Source organism: Tachyglossus aculeatus, chromosome X1, assembly GCF_015852505.1.
Source record: "Tachyglossus aculeatus isolate mTacAcu1 chromosome X1, mTacAcu1.pri, whole genome shotgun sequence".
In the NCBI taxonomy this organism is placed as follows: Eukaryota; Metazoa; Chordata; class Mammalia; order Monotremata; family Tachyglossidae; genus Tachyglossus; species Tachyglossus aculeatus.
This window is the reverse complement of record NC_052101.1, coordinates 92,675,838-92,695,470: the sequence shown is the minus strand read 5'-3', so window position 1 is coordinate 92,695,470 and position 19,633 is coordinate 92,675,838. Positions and strand designations below refer to the sequence as shown.

Genomic DNA, 19,633 nt, shown 5'->3' with positions numbered 1-19,633 from the left:
GAGAGGAAGGAGGGGGCTCAGTCTGGAAAGGCCTCCTGGAGGAGGTGAGCTCTCAGTAGGGCCTTGAAGGGAGGAAGAGAGCTAGCTTGGCGGATGTGCAGAGGGAGGGCATTCCAGGCCAGGGGGATGATGTGGGCCGGGAGTTGACGGCGGGACAGGTGAGAACAAGGCACGGTGAGGAGATTAGCAGCAGAGGAGCGGAGGGTGCGGGCTGGGCTGTAGAAGGAGAGAAGGGAGGTGAGGTAGGAGGGGGCGAGGTGATGGAGAGCCTTGAAGCTGAGGGTGAGGAGTTTCTGCCTGATGCGTAGGGTAATTGGTAGCCACTGGAGATTTTTGAGGAGGGGAGTAACATGCCCAGAGCATTTCTGGACAAAGACAGTCCGGGCAGCGGCGTGAAGTATGGATTGAAGAGGGGAGAGACAGGAGGATGGGAGATCGGAGAGGAGGCTGATACAGTAATCCAGACGGGATAGGATGAGAGCTTGAACGAGCAGGGTAGTGGTTTGGATGGAGAGGAAAGGGCGGATCTTGTCCCCAGGAGGCGGGAACCAAGGAAGCGTCTGAAGGAGGAGTTTGGAGGCTGGGAACTTGGAAGGGTGGATTGGACATCGGCAACTTGGGGAAGGCTGACCAGAGGGTGACAGGCTATTCCATCCTGGCTGGCAGCCCAGCCCCCAGCTACAGTGGGAGCCCCGTGGCCCATGCCAGGGACTACCCTACTTCTGCAGTTAGTCCTGGCCTCTGGCCACCACCAGTGGCTTCCCAGCTAGCACATGACTCTTAAGAGTCGTGTGGTAATCTCAGGGGATGTAGAGTTGTCGTTTCATAGGCACATGCCCACTTGTCCTAGAGCGTTGCTTTTCAGCCAGTCCCCACTTCAGAGCCCACCAGCTGGGACTGGGCCCAAGCCCACTGTGGAGCCATTTTAGATTTTGCTCTACTGAGGAAGGATGAGGGTTCTCTGTTTGTGTACCGGTTTGCTTTAGTGAACTGTTTGTACCTGATTAACAGTAAACAACCTTTTCACCTGAAATGTGCCATGTTTCTTATAGGTATTGTTTTAGTTTACCATTCTGGGTCTGTCAGCTATTCCTGAGGGTCTTTGCGAGAGTGGTGGGCTATTGTGTGAGGGGTTCTCTCCAGATAAAGGCTGACATACACAGACACACCATTCAAAGTGATTCAGCAAAGTTTCTGCAGGCATTTTCCCACCGATCGGCCCTATTTAGGGGAAAGCGAAAGAGCGATTAAGCCCCTTTCACAATGAACTTGTGGAAGAGAGTTGTCCCTGATGGTGATACTATGGAATCGCCCATCGACAACAACAGGTGAGCCTTGGTCCCGAGAATCCAGGACCGAGAACCTGTGCGGATGAATTGATTTTCATGCTAGTGGCTTGCTCGGCACCACTAGCATGATGACTAGTTCCCACTGAGTCACAGAGGACAATGAGCAAGTCAGTGAGCACTGCATGTGCAGTCTGCACTCACGATAGCCAGCTACAGGCAGAACCGGGACTAGGATGCTGGCTTCCTAGATCCCAGAGCAGGGCTCTTTTCATTGGACAGACAGCAGGGCTCCCCCTTCTATACTGAGCCCATTTTTGGGTAGGGACCATCTCTATATGTTGCCGACTTGTACTTCCCAAGTGCTCTGCACACAGTAAGGGCTCAATAAATATGATTGAATAAATGAATATTTGTGCCTGAAAAATACCTTGAAGAATTTAAAGTAAGCAGTTAAACTTGGTCCAAGCCTTTGTTCCTCTCAAAGTCACAAAAAGAGCCAAAGTTGAGGGAGGAGTCATCTTAAAGTCATCGTTGTTTCACATTCAGAAGAATGTGGGATTACATTTTATCGTCATATTGCTCAAACCTGAAATGGTGCAAGTGAGCAAGGCTAATCCCTTCTCTTCTGAGCACTCGGAGGAGGATTACATCAAGAGAAAACCCAAAGTGTGATCTAATCAGACTTTAACTTCAGCTGCCTCCCTTGGAATGTCTATACACTTATCTGAATTCAACCTATTTTAGAGCCGGTAAATTGGGTTAGAGAGAGTAGCTGACAGGCCCCCACCCCCGGCTCTGTCAAAGTCATGTAATTTTCCATCAATGGAGAATAGGATGTTAAAACTCATTTCATTAAGCCTAAGCAAGCAGAAATCCCTCTCCCAAGTAAGCTGCCCGGGTATTTGAAGGGACTTCTCAGGGCATGGAGGCAGGACATAGGAGTATAGTGACAACCTGGAGTGATAAGACCAGGAGCAACAAAGGCTCCCAGAATCCTCCCAAAGAGCTCTTTCCAGGACCAGGGCCTGTGAATCTTGGTCCCTTCATTTCTTGGGCTTAAAGGCATCTGCATTTCCTGGCCTAAATTAGCATCAGGAAATAGTTCTAACCAGCTACCTTTGTTGCAGCCCATAGGCATGCTGAGAGGTAGTCAGGTCCGGGAGAGAGGAGAGTCAAGAGGCCTGAGTTCTAGTTGTGGGCCTCATCTTATTTGTATAGTGATACTGTCCAAGTTAAAGGTCCCTAGCCAAATGATGGCTGAACCTTGGTCCTGGGATTTCAGGACCAAGAACTGGAGTGGGGAATGGATTATAGTGCTAGTGGTTTTTTCTATCATTTGCCATATCTTCCTCTGCTAGTTGTGTTCCCACTGGGGCACAAGGTGCAACAAGCAAGTTAGTGAAATGCCATACAGAGGGTTTTTTTTATGTTATTTTTATATTTTTTAAACATCCTGGACCCATTTATGGCCAAAGCGGTCACAGCATAATACCGAATGCTGTGCGGTGTGCCACCACCCAGCAGGCAGTTGCCTTGGTAACTGCTGCAGTCTAAGCCACCCCCATCAGCCACCTATATTTTTGGATTTTTGCTGGGCCCCTCCAACCTAAAGTGGTTCCTTCAGTCAGAAATCTTCACCACCGAAGGCGTAATTCAAGCAGGCACAACTGAGAATAGAACCCAGGTGTCCTGATTCTCAGCTCAGCGCTCTTTCTTCTGGACCAACAGCAGGGCTCACTTTAAACACCTCCACAGTAAGAGTTGACTATGGAGAGGTACTTCTGAAATGGCTGGCTATGGGTGGTCTTCACTCAAGTTCCCTTAAGGGTTAAGTGCATACTGACAGCTGCCAAAGCATGGGACCCCGGCCCCCGGCATTCACAGCTACAGGGAACATCTTTTCTTACTAGTAATGGGATTAATAAATTGCAGCTGTTCCCTTTGTTTGTTTTCATTCATTACACACAATTATGAGGAGCCTGACTGCACCCTCCTTTGATGCAGAATGAGAGAGAATCATTTTTCTGTTGTTCAGTGCAATAACGCACTGTCATTGGCTGTGAATAGAAATCATAATTAGTTTTCATTGGGGTCTCTGCATCTTTGTAATTTCTGGTTCTCTCTCCATGTGGTTTGCAATGGGTGGAATATTTCTTTGGTTCCCCATGGCTTTCTCTTGTCTTTTGTTGATTCTGGAAAAAACAAAAAAAGAATGATAAAATATCACCTGAGGAAATATAAACCAGCTTGTTGAATGGTCCAGGTTGGGTGGTCCTCAGTTTACCCAGGTAGCGGGGATCTGATTGCCACCTGATATGCCCCTTTAAGACCCGTGACTCTTTCTAATTTTGATAGCCCAAGATAGAGTCATATAGTGCTCTGGGGACATCATGAGACAGGGTAAGAAAATAGGGTGATAAAGGTGAATGAAGCCTGAAGAGAATAAGTGGACACCTTAAACCATTGTTTCACACAGAATTTGCTCTCCTCTCTGGACATTTTTGGAAGCTGGGGTCTGAGGAACATTCGTGTCCGTGGAAAGAGAGGCTTTGAAAATACAAGAATAGAAGACCTATAATAGTCGTTGTACTGGGGTTTTTTAATGGTATTTGTTAAGCACTCACTGTGTGTTGAGCACTGTTCTAAGCACTGGGGTAGAGACAAGTTAGTTAAGTCAGACACAGTCCCAGTCTCTAAGTAGGAGGTAGAATAGGTACTGAATCCCTGTTTTGCAGTTGATGAAACTGAGGCACAGAGAAGTTAGGTAACTTGCCCAAGGAAACATAGCAGGCAAATGGTGGAGCTGGGAGCGCAGAGGCCCGTGCTCTATCCATTAGCCCATGTTGCTTCCAAGATGGTTGTTAAGCAGTTACTATGTGCCAAGCACTGTACTAAGCACTGGGGTAGATAAAAGCTAATCAGGGCTGACAACAGTCCCTTTCCCATATGGGGCTCACAATCTAATGGGGAGGGGAAACAGGGAACTGAAAGGAGAGAGCGAGAGCTGTAGGTGGCCTAGCCAGCTACTAAACCTCATTCTGGGGACAGGAATTGTACAGAGACCCAGCTACCAGAGTGAGACAGGGAGAGTTGCTCAAGAAGAACCAGCTAACTGTGCTTTATCAAAGGTGGGATCAGGCCTTGGTTGGTGGTCGTGAGAGGGGTCTGGAGGCTTCACAGCTATGTAAGAGGAGGGGAGTGTAGTGGTGGTCCTTGGGGAGTAGGAAGATGCTATGGAAGATCCTTCATAATAATAATAGCATTTATTAAGTGCTTACTATGTGCAAAGCACTGTTCTAAGCACTGGGGAGGTTACAAGGTGATCAGGTTATCCCATGGGGGGCTCACAGTCTTAATCCCCATTTTATAGATGAGGCAACTGAGGCACAGAGAAGTTAAGTGACTTGCCCAAAGTCACACAACTGACAATTGGCAGAGCCAGGATTTGAACCCATGACCTCTGACTCCAAAGCCCGGGCTCTTTCCACTGAGTCATGCTGCTTCTCTATGGGGCCTAGTAGACTAAGGAGAGGTCAGGTCTGGGAGTTAAAAGGCCTGGGTTCCAGGCTTAGGTGTGTACCAGACTGCCATAGGACTTTGGGAAAATTGCTTAACCTTACTGCGTTTATTTACTCCTTTGCAAAATGAGGAGAGTAATACCAGTGTCTCCACCTCACAGGAATGTTGGGGTTAAAATGAAACTTGAATCTGTACTACTAATAATAGTAATAATAATGGCATTTATTAAGTGCTTACTATGTGCAAAGCACTGTTCTAAGCACTAGGGAGGTTACAAGGTGATCACGTTGTCCCGGAGGGGCTCACAATCTTAATCCCCATTTTACAGATGAGGTAACTGAGGCACAGAGAAGTTAAGTGACTTGCCCAAAGTCACACAGATGACAGTTGGCGGAGCTGGGATTTGAACCCATGACCTCTGACTCCAAAGCCCGTGCTCTTTCCACTGAGCCCTGCTGCTTCCCTTTAAGCACTTGATATCCACCCCACCCTCAGCAGCACAGCATTTATCTCCATATCCTTATACTCTGCCGTTTCCTCTATCTGTAATTCATTTTAATGTCTATCTCCCCTTCTAATCAGTAAGCTCCTTATGGGGAGGGATCGTGTCTACCAGCTCTACGGTATTGTACTTGCCCAAGTAATTAGTATGGTGCTCTGCACAGAGTAAGTGCTCAGTGACTATCATTGATTGATTGATTGATTGACTTTGGAAAAATAAATGTGTTCTACACATTTCAAGTTTAGCCCACGCCTTTTAACCAAATCCCAGGCTGGAATCAGCCATCCTCATTGGCTGGGGGACTATGGAGTTTCCTGTTCAATGCTGGCTGGGCCACAGAATGGAAGGAGAGCACCTTGGAAGAACTGGCACTCAATTGGAGGGAAACTTGCCTAGAACCCAGAATCCTGGGCTGGATGAACTATGGGTCTGATCCAAACTGTGGCACTGGGCAGGGGCATATGTTTCTGGAGAGTCAGTTGCTCCTTGGAATCTAGTGTTAGAACCCTTTGGGCAGAGCCACAGGAGTGAGTATGTCACCTGTGTCCTATGCTTGGTAGTTCTCACCACCTCTCCATTTACTGCATCTCCACGATCCCATGGCAAACTCACGTCCACTGCCCCACCAGCCTCTCCTGGCCTTTTCTGAGTATCTGCTTAAAGATTAGTTCTTGCAAGTAGCAGGGCAGCACATGCCTTCTGACCAAGCTGTAAAGAATGTTAATTTGTGCAACGAAATGAGTTTCTGAGTGGGAGACGTCATTGGCTGATGCTTTCTGTATTGTGGGCAGGCTGCCGGCCTGGTAATAACACCTCAGCTGAGCCAAGATGGGGCTCACTGAGTACTGGGAGTCCGAAGGAAATCTAGGGGTTCTCTGTTTGGCTACTTTTAGCGACCCGCTTCTTCTTTGTCACCCCATAGCCCATTGAGTCATTTTCCCTAAGACTGCTCACGTAATGTGACCCCCATGAACCAAGAAGTGACTATCTGTGAACTTTACTGGACCACCCAGCAGTACGCCGGGTGCCCAGGCTGTAGCAGTGTCCCCTTGATCAGAGAGCTGCGGAAATGAGCCACAGATCTGTTTACAAATAATTCTCAGGCAGGTCACTCGAGGATTTTGGCAAGCAAAATCACTCGACTGGTGGCTAATCATCTTGAGAATCAGTAATACAGAAAAGGTAACTTTAATGGTAGGGAGAAGAAGGGGGGCTTGAGAAGACTCATATTTGGCATTCATCAGGAGCAGAGGCGACCCTTCCAAAACAGCCGAGAGGGATTCCGAGCTGGAATATGAGCTCCAAACATGAGTATCTTCACAAGATGCCCCTGCAGTGATCCATCCATAAACACATTAGTTATCCCAGTTCATAACTAAGCAAGGCAGTATCTGTTGATTCATCTTCTTGATTCTTGATTCATCTCCAAGATTCATCTTCTGCCTAGCAAATACCTCCATATCCACACAAGGATACCTCAGGAAACATGGGCAGAGTCGGAACCTCAAAGCATCACCCATTGTCTACGCTAACCCACACTGGCTGTCCCAGGGAAGCCTTGTTGGGAACATATGAGGAGCAACGTGACCTAATGGAAAGAGCCCAGGCCTGGGAGTTGGAGGACCTGGGTTCTAATCCTGACTCTGTCTGTTGTGTGAACTTGGGCAAATCACTTCACAGCTCTGTGCCTCAGTTTCCTCATCTGTAAGATAGGGATTCAGTGCCCGTTCTCTCTCCAATTTAGACTGTGAGCCCTATGTGGGACAGGGACTGTGCCTGATGCGCTTGTCGGATCTGCTTCAGCACTTTAAACAGTGCTTGAAATATAGAAAGAGATTAACAAATACAATAATAATAGTAATAATAATAATAATAATAATAATAATAATAATGACATGCAAGCACCTAACAAGTGCCACCTCTAAAACCTCCCCCTCCACCCCAGGTCCCGGCTCCCACCTGCACATCCACCATGACAGCCAGAGATGAGGTGTCATTCTGGCCTGGGTGGCAGCCTGTCTGTGAGCCTGGGCAAGAGTTCTTACTGGACCAGGAGGGCCCCTAGGCTAGCGGCTCCCCACTGCTGATGGGTGGGCTGGTGCCGACAATGGTCCCTTTGAATTGTTCTGGCTAGCAGTGGTCATGTCCTGCTTCAGGCTCCACTTTTCCCTGGACTCCTCGTTCTGCCCCGGAACTCCATCCTGGAGTCCAGAGCCCAACTTGGGGAGCAAGGAGGGAAGAGATTCCCTACCCCCAAAAAACCCTCTTCTGACTTTGAAACCCAGAAGCGGAGATCAAGTGAGCATCCCCTGAGTGGATCATCCAATTGGCCTGGCTCGGCAGACTGGGATTGGCTGAGGGACCATGGCACCTCCTGGTCTTTGCTGGCTGGACCACAGGGTGGGAGGGGAGCTTACGCAGAATCCTGAATGTGCCCCAACTCTTGATTTCTTTTCCCCCGAAAGGTGGTTGTCTGGAGCTATGGCGCTTGGCGGTCTGGGATCATCTCATTCGTTCTCTTTCCTCTTCCATTCCCTCCCCGCCCCACAGATTTTAGCTGCTTTGGAGAAGGACGAGCAGGCACGGAGGCAGCGGCTGCGGAGCAAGCTGGAGCAGGTGATCGACACGATGGCTCTGAGCAGCTGAAAAGGCCAGGGAGGCCTTGGTGACTTTTCCTAGCAGTGGACTCTGAGAGAGAGAGAGAGAGAGAGGCCAACAGAGGTGGCAGCGATGGCAGCAGCATTCTCAGGGGCCAGGGAGGGGAAGCCCACAAGGCCCCTTCCTGAAACACTGAACACCGGCAAGCAACAAAAATGATCTGCCAGGAGAGGACTATCATATAAAGAGAGACTTCTCTGAGGAGTGAAGTAGGACATGGCCTGAAAAGAGCCAAGGAGCAAGGCCAGGCCCTCCTGGCAGGCCCTGGCCCAGACTCCTCTCTTCATTCAATTGTATTTATTGAGCGTTTACTGTGTGCAAAGCACTGTACTAAGCGCTTGGGAGAGTACAAAGTGACAATAAACAGACACATTCCCTGCCCTCTCTGATCCAGGCCAAGATGGGAGGTCCCGGGGCTGCCTGCATTCCCTTCTAGGACAATGTTTTCATTTGGTTATTATGTGGTTGGCTTCCTGTTTTCCCTTTTCCACCCCCTCTCATGTCGGTTTTTGGTTTGGATTTGTCCAAATGGGATTATATTCTTCCTCTACCAATCCTCCCTGCTCTCCTTTTCTTTCTCTCTCTCCCTCTCCATTTCAATCACCACTAATTAGTAAATTGCTCTATTTGCACAGTTTTACATAAGGTCAAATTTTTACTTTAAGAAAACCCTACTGGTAAAGAAGAGTGGAATGCAATGAAGGGGAGATGGGGGGGGACCGGGAGGAGGAGGAAAGCTTTTAATTACACATCAAATGAAGTTCTCCCCCCCCCCCCCCAAAAAAAAGGAACTGTGAGCTGATTGTCCGGGGGGAGGGATTCCAGGAGGTTTATGCCATAACGACAAAAAAATTCTGTCCAGTGCCATGTTTTTTTTCTGACCATTGTTGAGCAAAAAATGAATGCCTGATGTGAAGAAAGTTGTGCAGGTGTAGGAAACGTTGAGTTTCCCTGCTGTTTAAAGGAAGGAAAGGAATGGGGGTCAGGGTGGGCAGGGGAGGAAGAACAGATTTGTGGGGAGAGGGTTCTTCAAAGCTCTTGCTTGCTTGGACTCTGGGAGTGCAAGATGAGGTCGTTTTGGTGAAAGCAGATGTGCTGAAGGAAGGAGGGATGAGCCAACTCCCTTTAAACCACATTGGTCTTCCTTCCAGCCCACTCAGAAGCCTGCGATTATCCTTTGGTTGGAAAACTGAAGAGTTTCCTGAATGAGACTCCCAGCTCTTTCCTCTGCATTATGTTGGCCCCACAGCCTTGGGATGGATTGGAGGGTCGAGGAGGAACACTGTTGGAAGTCTTGTGTGATCCTGTTTCCCTATCACTAGGCCTTTCTGGGAATATGAAGTGGGCCTGGTTTGGGCTCACCTGATACTACAGAAGGCCTCTGCTGGAGCACCATTTTGGATGCCTGGTCATAGTCTTCTATCAAAATAATGGGAAGGAAATTAATTGGTGGTTTTGGGGGTTTTTGTTGTTATTGTTTTTCCAGTTGTCCTAGCTTCACTTCCAGAAAAGATTTGAATCTTTTCAGCCTCCCGGCTCACCCAGGATCCTGACTGCTTGCCGGAAGCCCCTGGGTTTTTCTTTTAACTTGTTCTCTGGCAGAGTCCAGAGAATTCCAAGCTGCTCGGCTGGAGGTCAGGGAAATACCTGGGATGACCCCATTCTCTCAAAAAAGTCAGGAGTGGTGTGGGCCGGTGTTTATTAGGTCCCTGGGAAGGGGCCAGTGGGGGAGCACTGTTCTGTCTAGTTAGTGAGAGTGGATTTCTTTTCCTTCCCTCTTTTATCACAACAAATCCCAACCTGGAGGGAAATAGAGGTACGGTGTAGTTAGGCACTTTTTCATTTTTGCCAATCAGCAAACTGCTCTCTGCTCCGCTCGCCCACCAGCCTCTTGGAGAATTGGAGTGGACCCTGTTGTGGGCGGAGGTGGATTTCAAATGAATCTGGACAGAAGAAGAGTTGGCCTAGCCAATGGGAGAAGGACACATTGATCAGGGTCATACGCTGCTCTTCTCTCTTACCTGTGGCCCTGCAGTCACTGTGAGAGCACAGGGAAAGGATCACGAGAGCACTCGGGAAGCTGGTCAATAGGGAAAACTATGTGGCCTGTGAGGGAGCGTAAAAGAAAGCCAGTCACTGGTCTTTCCCATTTACCTGAAGATGGCCACCATCAGGAAATGTGGGATGTGAGACTGGGTGAGTCCTCTGCATCCTCCCTCCCATCCACCCAAGTAGAAGGAGGGTCATTAGCCTAGTTATTTATAAAAGATAAGCAGGCAGGACCAGCTATCACCATATTCCTTTCAGATAGGACCACTGGTGAACTCTGCTTACCCTCTTGAGTCCCTGCCTCAGAGCTCCTGGGGCATTGGGCCGTGGACTCCCACAACAGACTCATCTTCCAGTGATCTGGTCAAGGAGAGAGTGTTCTAAGGATTCTGACCAGCAGACAGACACTTTGAGCAAACTTGCCAACTCACAAACATCCAGCAGCCCACCCCTAAACCTATCCTGCAGGAAGAATAAAATATGCCAAGATGGCCCTTTTCTCTCTCTCCCCCTCCCCAATCCATCCCCCTCGCACTCTCCATCTCTCTCTCCCTCTCGTTCTTGTCTCCAGGTGATTTTCAAGCTCTTGTATAATTTAAAATCCAGCGATATCCTGTGAACCTTGTGGTGGTGTTGGGGTTTTTAGAAAATTCTGTGTGAAACTCTCAGTGGCTTTACCATCAGAAACAATGAACCCATCTGCAAAACTGTTGCTCCAAACTCAGCATGGGCTATGGAAGTTTTGTTTGGAGAATCGGGGCTGCTGCTGGCCTTGATATTGGTCCAGAAGAGCCTGGGACTGGGCTGTTCTAGCGAGATGGACTTGCCTGGCTAGCTGGAAGGTGGTTTGGGTCCGTTCATTCCCTTAGTGGGCAAATAAGAACAAATGAAGTTTTTAATTAAAAAGTGTGTATATATATATGTGTGGTTACAACATAAATCTTCAGCCCCAGTGGGGTGGTGTATAGTTAACTGAAGGAGAAAATAAAAACAGATATAGAATAAGAAAATTAAGCCCGTGGAAAAATACCAAATGGTCTGGAAGAACCTTCCAAGAATTTATCATCAAGCGGAACAATCTTTGAAGCCTGCACACCTCTAATTATGTTGTAATTTTATTTTGAAACTTAATGGAAAAAGGAACAAAAACCGTACAAAAATTCTGAGTCCGAGGCTGTGTAGGACCTGTGGACTACTGCATGACTGTGCTAGATTTTAGTCTGAGTTGATCTTTTAAAAACTGCAAGTGTTGAATACTAGAGGTTGTTAGACCTTTTTTAATTTTCATTAATTTGTCACTTCTTGTACAATGAAACAAAAGGCAAAATAGATTTAACTTCTACAGTTTACTTCTAGAAAATGGTACTAAAGGTTTATATTTACTTAAAGGACAGCTAACTGTCAAGAGACCACCAGAATCACACTCTTCAAATGTCAGTTCTCTTGGGGCTTCCAGGAAGTCAAAACGAAGGGAATCCGTTGTTCTGAGGTGATTGCGTCTCCGGGCCGTGAAACGTTCCCTTGTGAATTGTTCCCCAAACTACACTTCTCTTCTTTCTCTTTATAACTTGGGTCTGTAGGGACCTCACTCTGACCTTAAAATGTATTCTTCCGTTCTCCTTTCTGAGCCCGTAAAACAATTTGAAATCTAATAGTACAATTTGTGAGTCATAAGTACAGCCCTCTGTTGAGGGGGAGCAGCGGGGGAGGAGGGGTGGGGATTATTGCTGAATCTGTGACCTTTGACTCAGGAAGTACTATTTTGGTATTACACCATCAACCAAAAGGAAATGGAATAAATGGGGCTACAAGGTTGGAGCACTTGGCTGGGGGCCTGCAATTTAGGAACCGTCATTTTTAGGGTGTTGGGATTTAAATGAGTGATTTGGAGTTTTTTGTTTGTTTATTTTTTAATCTACAGACTTGTGTAGTGACTCATATGCCCAATTTCCACAGTTTGGCTCAGGTGATGAAACTAATAGATCAAGCATGCGAGGGACTTCGACCCTTCGTATTGCAGTTGTAGTTGATTCACTCTCCAGAATTCTCAAATCCCATTTCAGAACACAGTTTAGCCCTGGAAACCTAAAGCCAGAAGCCTCTGCCCTATTCCCTGGTCACAGGGACCAAGATTTCATTTTTGGAGCAATTTTGTCATAGGCGCACAAGTCAGAGAGGAGGCCTGGCAAGGGCTTCTTCCAGCCCTTGCTGCTGTGAGCGGAGTCCAAAGCCTGGCACAGCTAGGCTCCTCGATAGGTGGCCTCTCTCCTGATCAGAAATGCACTTTAAATATTTTAATCCTGCCTTGCCAATTGATCAGGAAATCATTTGGCCCACAGAAAATGAGATCTGGCCTGGAACATTTGCATCCACTACCACAGCCATCAGAAACACACTCAGATTCAGAGAGTCATAAACAAAGATGCTCTCTCTCTCTCTCTCTCTCTCTCTCTCTCTTTCCTCTTGGGATGTACCCATTCACCACAGGTTGGGTCATCACACCACAGGATGGGACCAATGAAGAGAAGGGCAGGAAGAAAAAGAGAGAACCTGCTACTGGCTGTGGACACTGAAAAGAGAGGAAAATGGATGCTCCAAGTCATTCTCTCTCAGCTTGGTGTCAACTCTGCATGAAGCCCTGTTACCAACTCTATCAGGGCTTCCCATCTACTTGACTCCAGGACAAATGGCACCTAGTAACTTTCGTGTCTGCTCACTGATGTCACCGATTTCTGATGACTGACTCTGGTGGTGGTCTTTAGATGTGGTAGTGGTCTGGAGAGTGGAAGGAACTTTAGTTCCACGCAGAAGTGTTCCCTAGGTTCAGTTCTCAAAAAGGCTTTCTGATTTCCAAGCAGATTTTGCTCCTTTCTGGCCGACTGGAAAGGGTCCAGGAAAATTCTATTCGGGTCTCTGTTGCCTCAGAAACCCCACAAGTTATTCACAGTCTCTGCTAGTGCTTTCTTTTGGCATGTCATATTGAAACAATCTTCCTGGCCAAGGGGATTGGGCATCGCGGAGGGGACCTGAAGCTACCTCATACTTGGAGCCCTCTTGTCCTCTCTGCTCTGGACCCTCAGTGCTCCTGACCGTGATCGCCTCGCCAGACCTCGTGCCACCACTTTAGTCCTCTCTGGCCTTCCTGGTTTCACACAGGTGAGGGAATGGGAAATTGAAAACACACACACACACACACACACACACACACACACACACACACACACACACACACACACACACACACACACACACACACACACACACACACACACACACACCCGCCCCCCCCCACTCACTCCTTCCCAACAATGAGAAGAAGACTAAATTAGGAGAGGAGCTCAGATGCCCATTGATGCCTTTGGAATGCTGTTCCAGAGGGCAGTGATGCATAGCTCTTGGTACCTTACTTAAAATTAGACTGGACTTCCCACTATTACACCTCCCCTGCCCAACACACACACACACACACACACACACACACACACACACACACTCTCTCTCTCTCTCTCTCACACACACACACACACACACTCCCCACTCCCCTTCTCATGCACTCACCCCCCATCACTAAGACTCTTACACTGCCCCCCCTTTCTTCAGAGTCAGTAGTAAGAGAGAAGCCCTCTTGTCTCTGGGTCAAATTTCTTCCAACTGGTTTCCTTTCAAGTCCATCCTTTCCCCTTTGACCTTCACCCCTTCCTTGGTGACCTTCGCCCTTCCCAGTTGGCTATGGGAGACCCCAATGGCCCAGAGCAAGTCATTGTTCTCCCTCAATGGAATAGATATATTTTTTAAGCTGAAGTGCACAATTAGCTGTCCTTTAATGTGGTTAAAATTTTAAACAGAAAAGTCAGATCATTTTAATAGTATAATAAAGAGTTATGATAACTTTATGCGATTGTTTCACATTTGAAGCAACTGTGCCAGTGGCTCTTCTTGCCCTTTGTGTAAATATCCTGCTATTTCCTATTTTAATGTTCTTCAGATTTAGTACTTGTAAATAAACACACGCATCAAGGAGAGATTAAACATTTTTGCTAAATTTTGTTGCTTGTGCTGTTTTTTCTTTTGTGGGTTTGCTGGGAAAGGTGGAGTGATGGAGGGCCCATGGGATACTTAGCCTGTTCCACCCATCAAAGACAGGTTGTCCTGGTGGAAAGAGCAGAGATGCAGGAGCCAGGAGACTTCAAGTTTGAGTCCCAGCTCTGTCAAATGCCTTCTGGGCAAATCTGGGCAAGTCACTTAACCTCTCTGGGCCTCAGTTTCCTAACCTGCAGAATAGGAATGCTAATCTTTGCCTCTACTGACCTCACAGATCAGAGGTGGGGCTAAAATGAGATCACTGATGCCAAAGCACTTTGGAAAATGTGTCCTACATATTCATTTCCCCCCACTATTGCTACTTCAACATTTCTCCACTACCTAAGCACTTGGAAACTCCCATACCTGACCTCCCCACCTCCCATAATCATTTAGGTATATGTTGTTGAACTCTGTGCTTACCTCTACCTGTAATTTCATAATAATAATCCCTGTGGTATTTGGTAAGTGTTGACTATGTTCCAAGTGCTGGGAAAGATACAAGGTAATCAGGTTGGACCCTGTCCCTGTCTCACCAGGTCTCACAATCTTAGGGGAGGGAGAACAGTTAATTCCCGTTTTACACACAGGTGAGGAAACTGAGGCACAGAGAAATGAGGTGATTTATCCAAGGTCACTCGGCAGGCAAGTGGTGGAGCTGGATTAGAACCCAGGTCCTCTGACACCCGGTCTTGTGCCCTTTTTGTTAGACCACACTGTTTTTCTAACTTTAAATCTATTTTAATGTCTGTCTCCCCTACTAGACTGTAAGCGCTTTGAAAGCAGGGATATGTCTGAGGAAGGATTGTACTATCTCACAAACGTAGTACAGTGTTCTGGACAGAGTAAGCACTCAATAACTACTATTGGTTGATTGATTCAAGGGGCAATTATTGTGATCAGAGCTGTTATCTTTCCATCTAATGCTTTCTGGAGCCTCTCCAAGCAAAAATAGTCTTTTCACTCAGATTTAGGAAGCATTGTGAAGAAGTATGCAAATCAGGATGAGAATGTTCCTCTCAGTTCAGGTCTCTTCATCCTGGAAGTGGCAACAGTGAGCTGATGGTAAAGAGCTTTTGTTTTATGTGGAGGTAGATGGGCAACTACTGGAGGTTCTTGAGTAGGGAGACGTGGATTGAACTTTTTTTTTTAGAAAAGTAATCTGGGCAGCAGAGTGCGGTATGGACTGGAGAGGGGAGAGACCTGAGGCAGCCAGGTCAGGGAGGAGGTTGACACATTAGTCAACCTTCTAGACTGTGAGCCTGCTATTGGGTAGGGACCGTCTATATGTGTTACCAACTTGTACTTCCCAAGTGCTTAGTACAGTGATCTGCACACAATACGTGCTCAATAAATACGATTGAATGAAATGAGTGAATTAGTCAAGGCAGGATAGGGTAAGTGCCTGGATCTGTGTGGTAGCAGTTTGGATGGAGAGGAAAGGGTGGATTTTAATGATGTTGTGAAGGTAGAACTGATAGGATTTGGTGACAGTTTGAATATGAGGATTGAATGAGAGATAAGTTGAGGATAATGTCAAGGTAATGGGTTTGTGAGATGGGGGTGCTCGTGTAGTTGTCTACAGTGATGGGAGTAACGGGAAAGATAGGGTTTGGGTAGGAAGATGAAGCATCAGAAACAAATATAGAAAAAAACGCAGTTTGGGTTGGGCTGTTACACTACCATTTAATCAATTCTGGATCTCCAGCATTATGAGTTCACAATCAGTGTTAGATATGTATGGTTAATCACAACTAGTTAAGTGTAAAGCAACACTATACCTGAAATCAGTCAGAGGCTGTCCCAGTGTGATAATCTCAGGAGCCTGTTTCAGATTGTATCAGGTACAATTATGCAGTAGGTATCCTAAATAAATCAACACTATGTTGGTTGAACTATGCCTGCTCATTTATTAAAGTGTTCTAATAATCAGATATTAATCTGTTACGTTCTGAGCCATTTCAATAGAAAATAACCATTTATATACATGCAATGTCTCATTGGGTATTAATATGTACATGCATTAGGGAGAGTCACTGTATGCTATTCTAAGCAATTTGATCAGAAATTAACCGTAATCTCCTAGAGATGGTTTCTCATCTGCACTAAGGCTCCCTAGAATGCCCTCAGTTTTCGTGAAAAGTTACAAGTTTCAGTATCACCAGAACTGACTGAGCACCTACTGAGGCACAAACGGTAAAAGCAAAAAAATCTGATTGTTGTCTTTTAGGATATAATGAAACAGCATGGCCTGGTGGACAAGAGAAGCAGCGTGGCTTAGTGGAAAGAGCATGGGCTTTGGAGTCGGAGTTCATGGGTTCAAATCCCGGCTCCGCCAATTGTCAGCTATGTGACTGGGCAAATCACTTAACTTCTCTGTGCCTCAGTGACTTCATCTGTAAAATGGGGAATAAGACTGTGAGCCCCCTGTGGGACAACCTGATCACCTTGTAACCTCCCCCGTGCTTAGAACAGTGCTTTGCACATAGTAAGCACTTAATAAATGCCATTATTATTATTATTATTATTATTGTAAAGCAGGGGCCTGGGAGTCAAAAGGTCATGGGTTCTAATCCCAGCTCTGCCACCTATCTGCTGTGTGACCTTGGGCAAGTCAATTCACTTCTCGTGCCTCATTTACCTCATGTATAAAATGGGGATTGAGACTGTGAGTCCCACATGGGACAACCTGATCAGAGTGGCTGGAGAAGCAGTGTGGCTTAGTGGAAAGAACTGAGCTTGGGAGTCAGAGGATGTGGGTTCTAATCCCACTTCTGCCACTTGTCTGCTGTGTGGCCCTGGGCAAGTCACTTAACTTCTCTGTACCTCAGTTACTTTATCTGTAAAATGGGGTTAAGACTATGAGCCCCACGTGGGCGACCTAATTACCTTGTATCTACCTCAGCACTTTGAACAGTGCTTGGCACATAGTAAGTGCTTAATAAATACCATTATTATTAATACACACTTGTGTATTCACAACCACCCAAAGCATGTATGTGCAACTCTTCCTACCCTATTACTTAAAAATGCAAGCACTAGCTCACATACATATCTCCTTTTCCCTCTTCCTCCTACCTGTAATTTATTACAGGAGCAGCATGGCTAAGTGTCTAGAACACGGGCCTGGGAATCAGAAGGACCTGGGTTCTAATCCCAGCTCTGCCACATGTCTGCTATGTGACCATAGGCAAGTCACTTCACTTTTCTGTGCCTCAGTTACCTCATCTGCAAAATGGGGATTAAGAGTATGAGCGCTTTGTGGGACAGGGACTGGGTCCAACCAGATTAACTCATATCTACCTCAGCGCTTACAACAGTGCTTGGCACATAGTATGTGCTTAACAAGAACCATAATAATAATAATAATAGTGTCTATCTCCCCTCTAGACTCGCTTCTTCAGGGCAGGGATTGTGTCTACCAACTCTATTGTATTATATCAAGCAATAAATCAGTGGCATTTATTGAGCACTTACTGGTGCAGAGCTCTCTACTAGGCGCTTGGGAGAGTACAATACAAAAGAGTTGTATTCCCTGCTCAAAAGGAGCGTACAGTCTAGAGGGAGAGACAGACATTAAAATGAGCTATAGATATGCACATTATAAATGCTGTGGGGTGACTATGAAGTGCTTAAAGGGTACAAATCCAAGTACGTAGGTGACACAGAAGGGAAAAGGAGTAAGGGAAATGACGGCTTAGTCCAGGAAGGTCTCTTGGAGGAGATATGATTTTAATTAGGCTTTGCATGTGGGGAGAATAGTTGTGTGTATATATGAATGGGAGTTCCAGGTCAGAGAGAGGTTGTGAGCAAGGAGTCAGCGTTACCTCATCTGTAAAATGGGGATTGAGACTGTGATCCCCACGTGGGACAGGGTCTGTGTCCAACTCGATCTGCTTGTATCCACCCCAGCGCTCGGTACAGTGCCTGGCATGTAGTTAAGCGCTTAACAAATGCCATCATTATTTACAAATGCTCAAGCACTTAGAACAGTGCTCTGAAAATACTAAGTGCTCAATAAATACCATTAATTGATTGGTTGATTGATGAGATTGAATTAGAGTGAGTAAGTTGGCGTTGGAGGAGTGAGACATGGGCTGGGCTAGAGTAGGAATTCAGCATTGTAAGTGGCGGAGGGTGGGAGGGGAGGGACACGAACTGATTGAGTACTTTAAAGCTGATGGTAAGGAGTTTCTATTTGATGCTGAGGTGAATGAACAATCATTGAAGTTTTTGAGGAGTGGGGAGACGTGAACTGAATGATGTTTTAGTAAAATGATATGGGCAGCAGAATAAAGTAAGGACTGGAGTGGGGAGAGACAAGAGGCAGAGAGGTCAGGGAGGAGGATGATATAATAATAATAAGAAGAAGAAGAATGGCATTTGTTAAGCACTTACTATGTGCAAAGCACTGTTCTAAGCACTCGGGAGGTTACAAAGTGATCAGGTTGTCCCACGGGGGACTCCCAGCCTTAATCCCCATTTTACAGATGAGGTAACTGAGGCCCAGAGAAGTTAAGTGACTTGCCCAAAGTCACACAGCTGACAATTGGCAGAGCCGGGCTTTGAACCCATGACCTCTGACTCCAAAGCCCGGGCTCTTTCTACTGAGCCATGCTGCTTCTCATATATAGTCAAGGTGGGATAGGCTAAGTGCTTGGATCAACTGGTTCAATCTCTTATCCTATCCCAACTGGATTACTGCATCAGCCTCCTCTCTGATCTCCCATCCTCCCGTCTCTCCCCACTTCAATCTATACTTCATGCTGCTGCCTGGATCATCTTTGTGCAGAAATGCTCTGGGCATGTTACTCTCCTCAAAAATCTCCATTGGCTACCAGTCAACCCACGCATCAGGCAAAAACTCCTCACTCTCGGCTTCAAGGCTGTCCATCACCTCGCCCCCTCCTACCTCACCTCCCTTCTTTCCTTCTACAGCCCAGCCCGCACCCTCCGCTCCTCTGCCACTAACCTCCTCACTGTGCCTCGTTGTCACCCGTCCCGCCGTCGACCCCCGGCCCACTCCCCACCGCCCCCGGCCTGGAATGCCCTCCCTCCACACATCCGCCAAGCTAGCTCTCTTCCTCCCTTCAAAGCCCTACTGAGAGCTCACCTCCTCCAGGAGGCCTTCCCAGACTGAGCCCCCTCCTTCCACTCCCCTTCCCCATCTCCCCCGCCCTACCTCCTTCCCCTCCCCACTGCACCTGTACATATGTTTGTACAGATTTATTACTCTATTTTACTTGTACATATTTACTATTCTATTTACTTTATTTTGTTGATATATTTTGTTTTGTTGTCTGTCTCCCCCTTCTAGACTGTGAGACCGTTGTTGGGTAGGGACCGTCTCTATATGTTGCCAACTTGTACTTCCCAAGTGCTTAGTACAGTGCTCTGCGCACAGTAAACGCTCAATAAATATGATTGAATGAATGAATGAATCAGTGGGGTAGCGGTTTGGATGGAGAGGAAAAGACAGTTTTCAACAATGTTGCGAAGGTAGAACTGACAGGATTTGGTGATATCGTATATGTGG

The 19,633-nt window shown here is 46.8% G+C and overlaps 1 protein-coding gene across 1 annotated transcript in view; it reads left to right on the top strand.

Annotated features, from left to right (window-relative positions):
* PLXNA1 (plexin A1) overlaps window positions 1-8,522 on the top strand; it is a 249,591-nt gene extending 241,069 nt beyond the window's left edge. Inside the window, exon 32 of the mRNA XM_038772017.1 lies at window positions 7,861-8,522. Within this exon, the coding sequence (XP_038627945.1) occupies window positions 7,861-7,956 (96 nt within the window). The 3' untranslated portion in view covers window positions 7,957-8,522. The remainder of the gene's footprint in view (window positions 1-7,860) is intronic.
* Window positions 8,523-19,633: the final 11,111 nt, after the last annotated feature.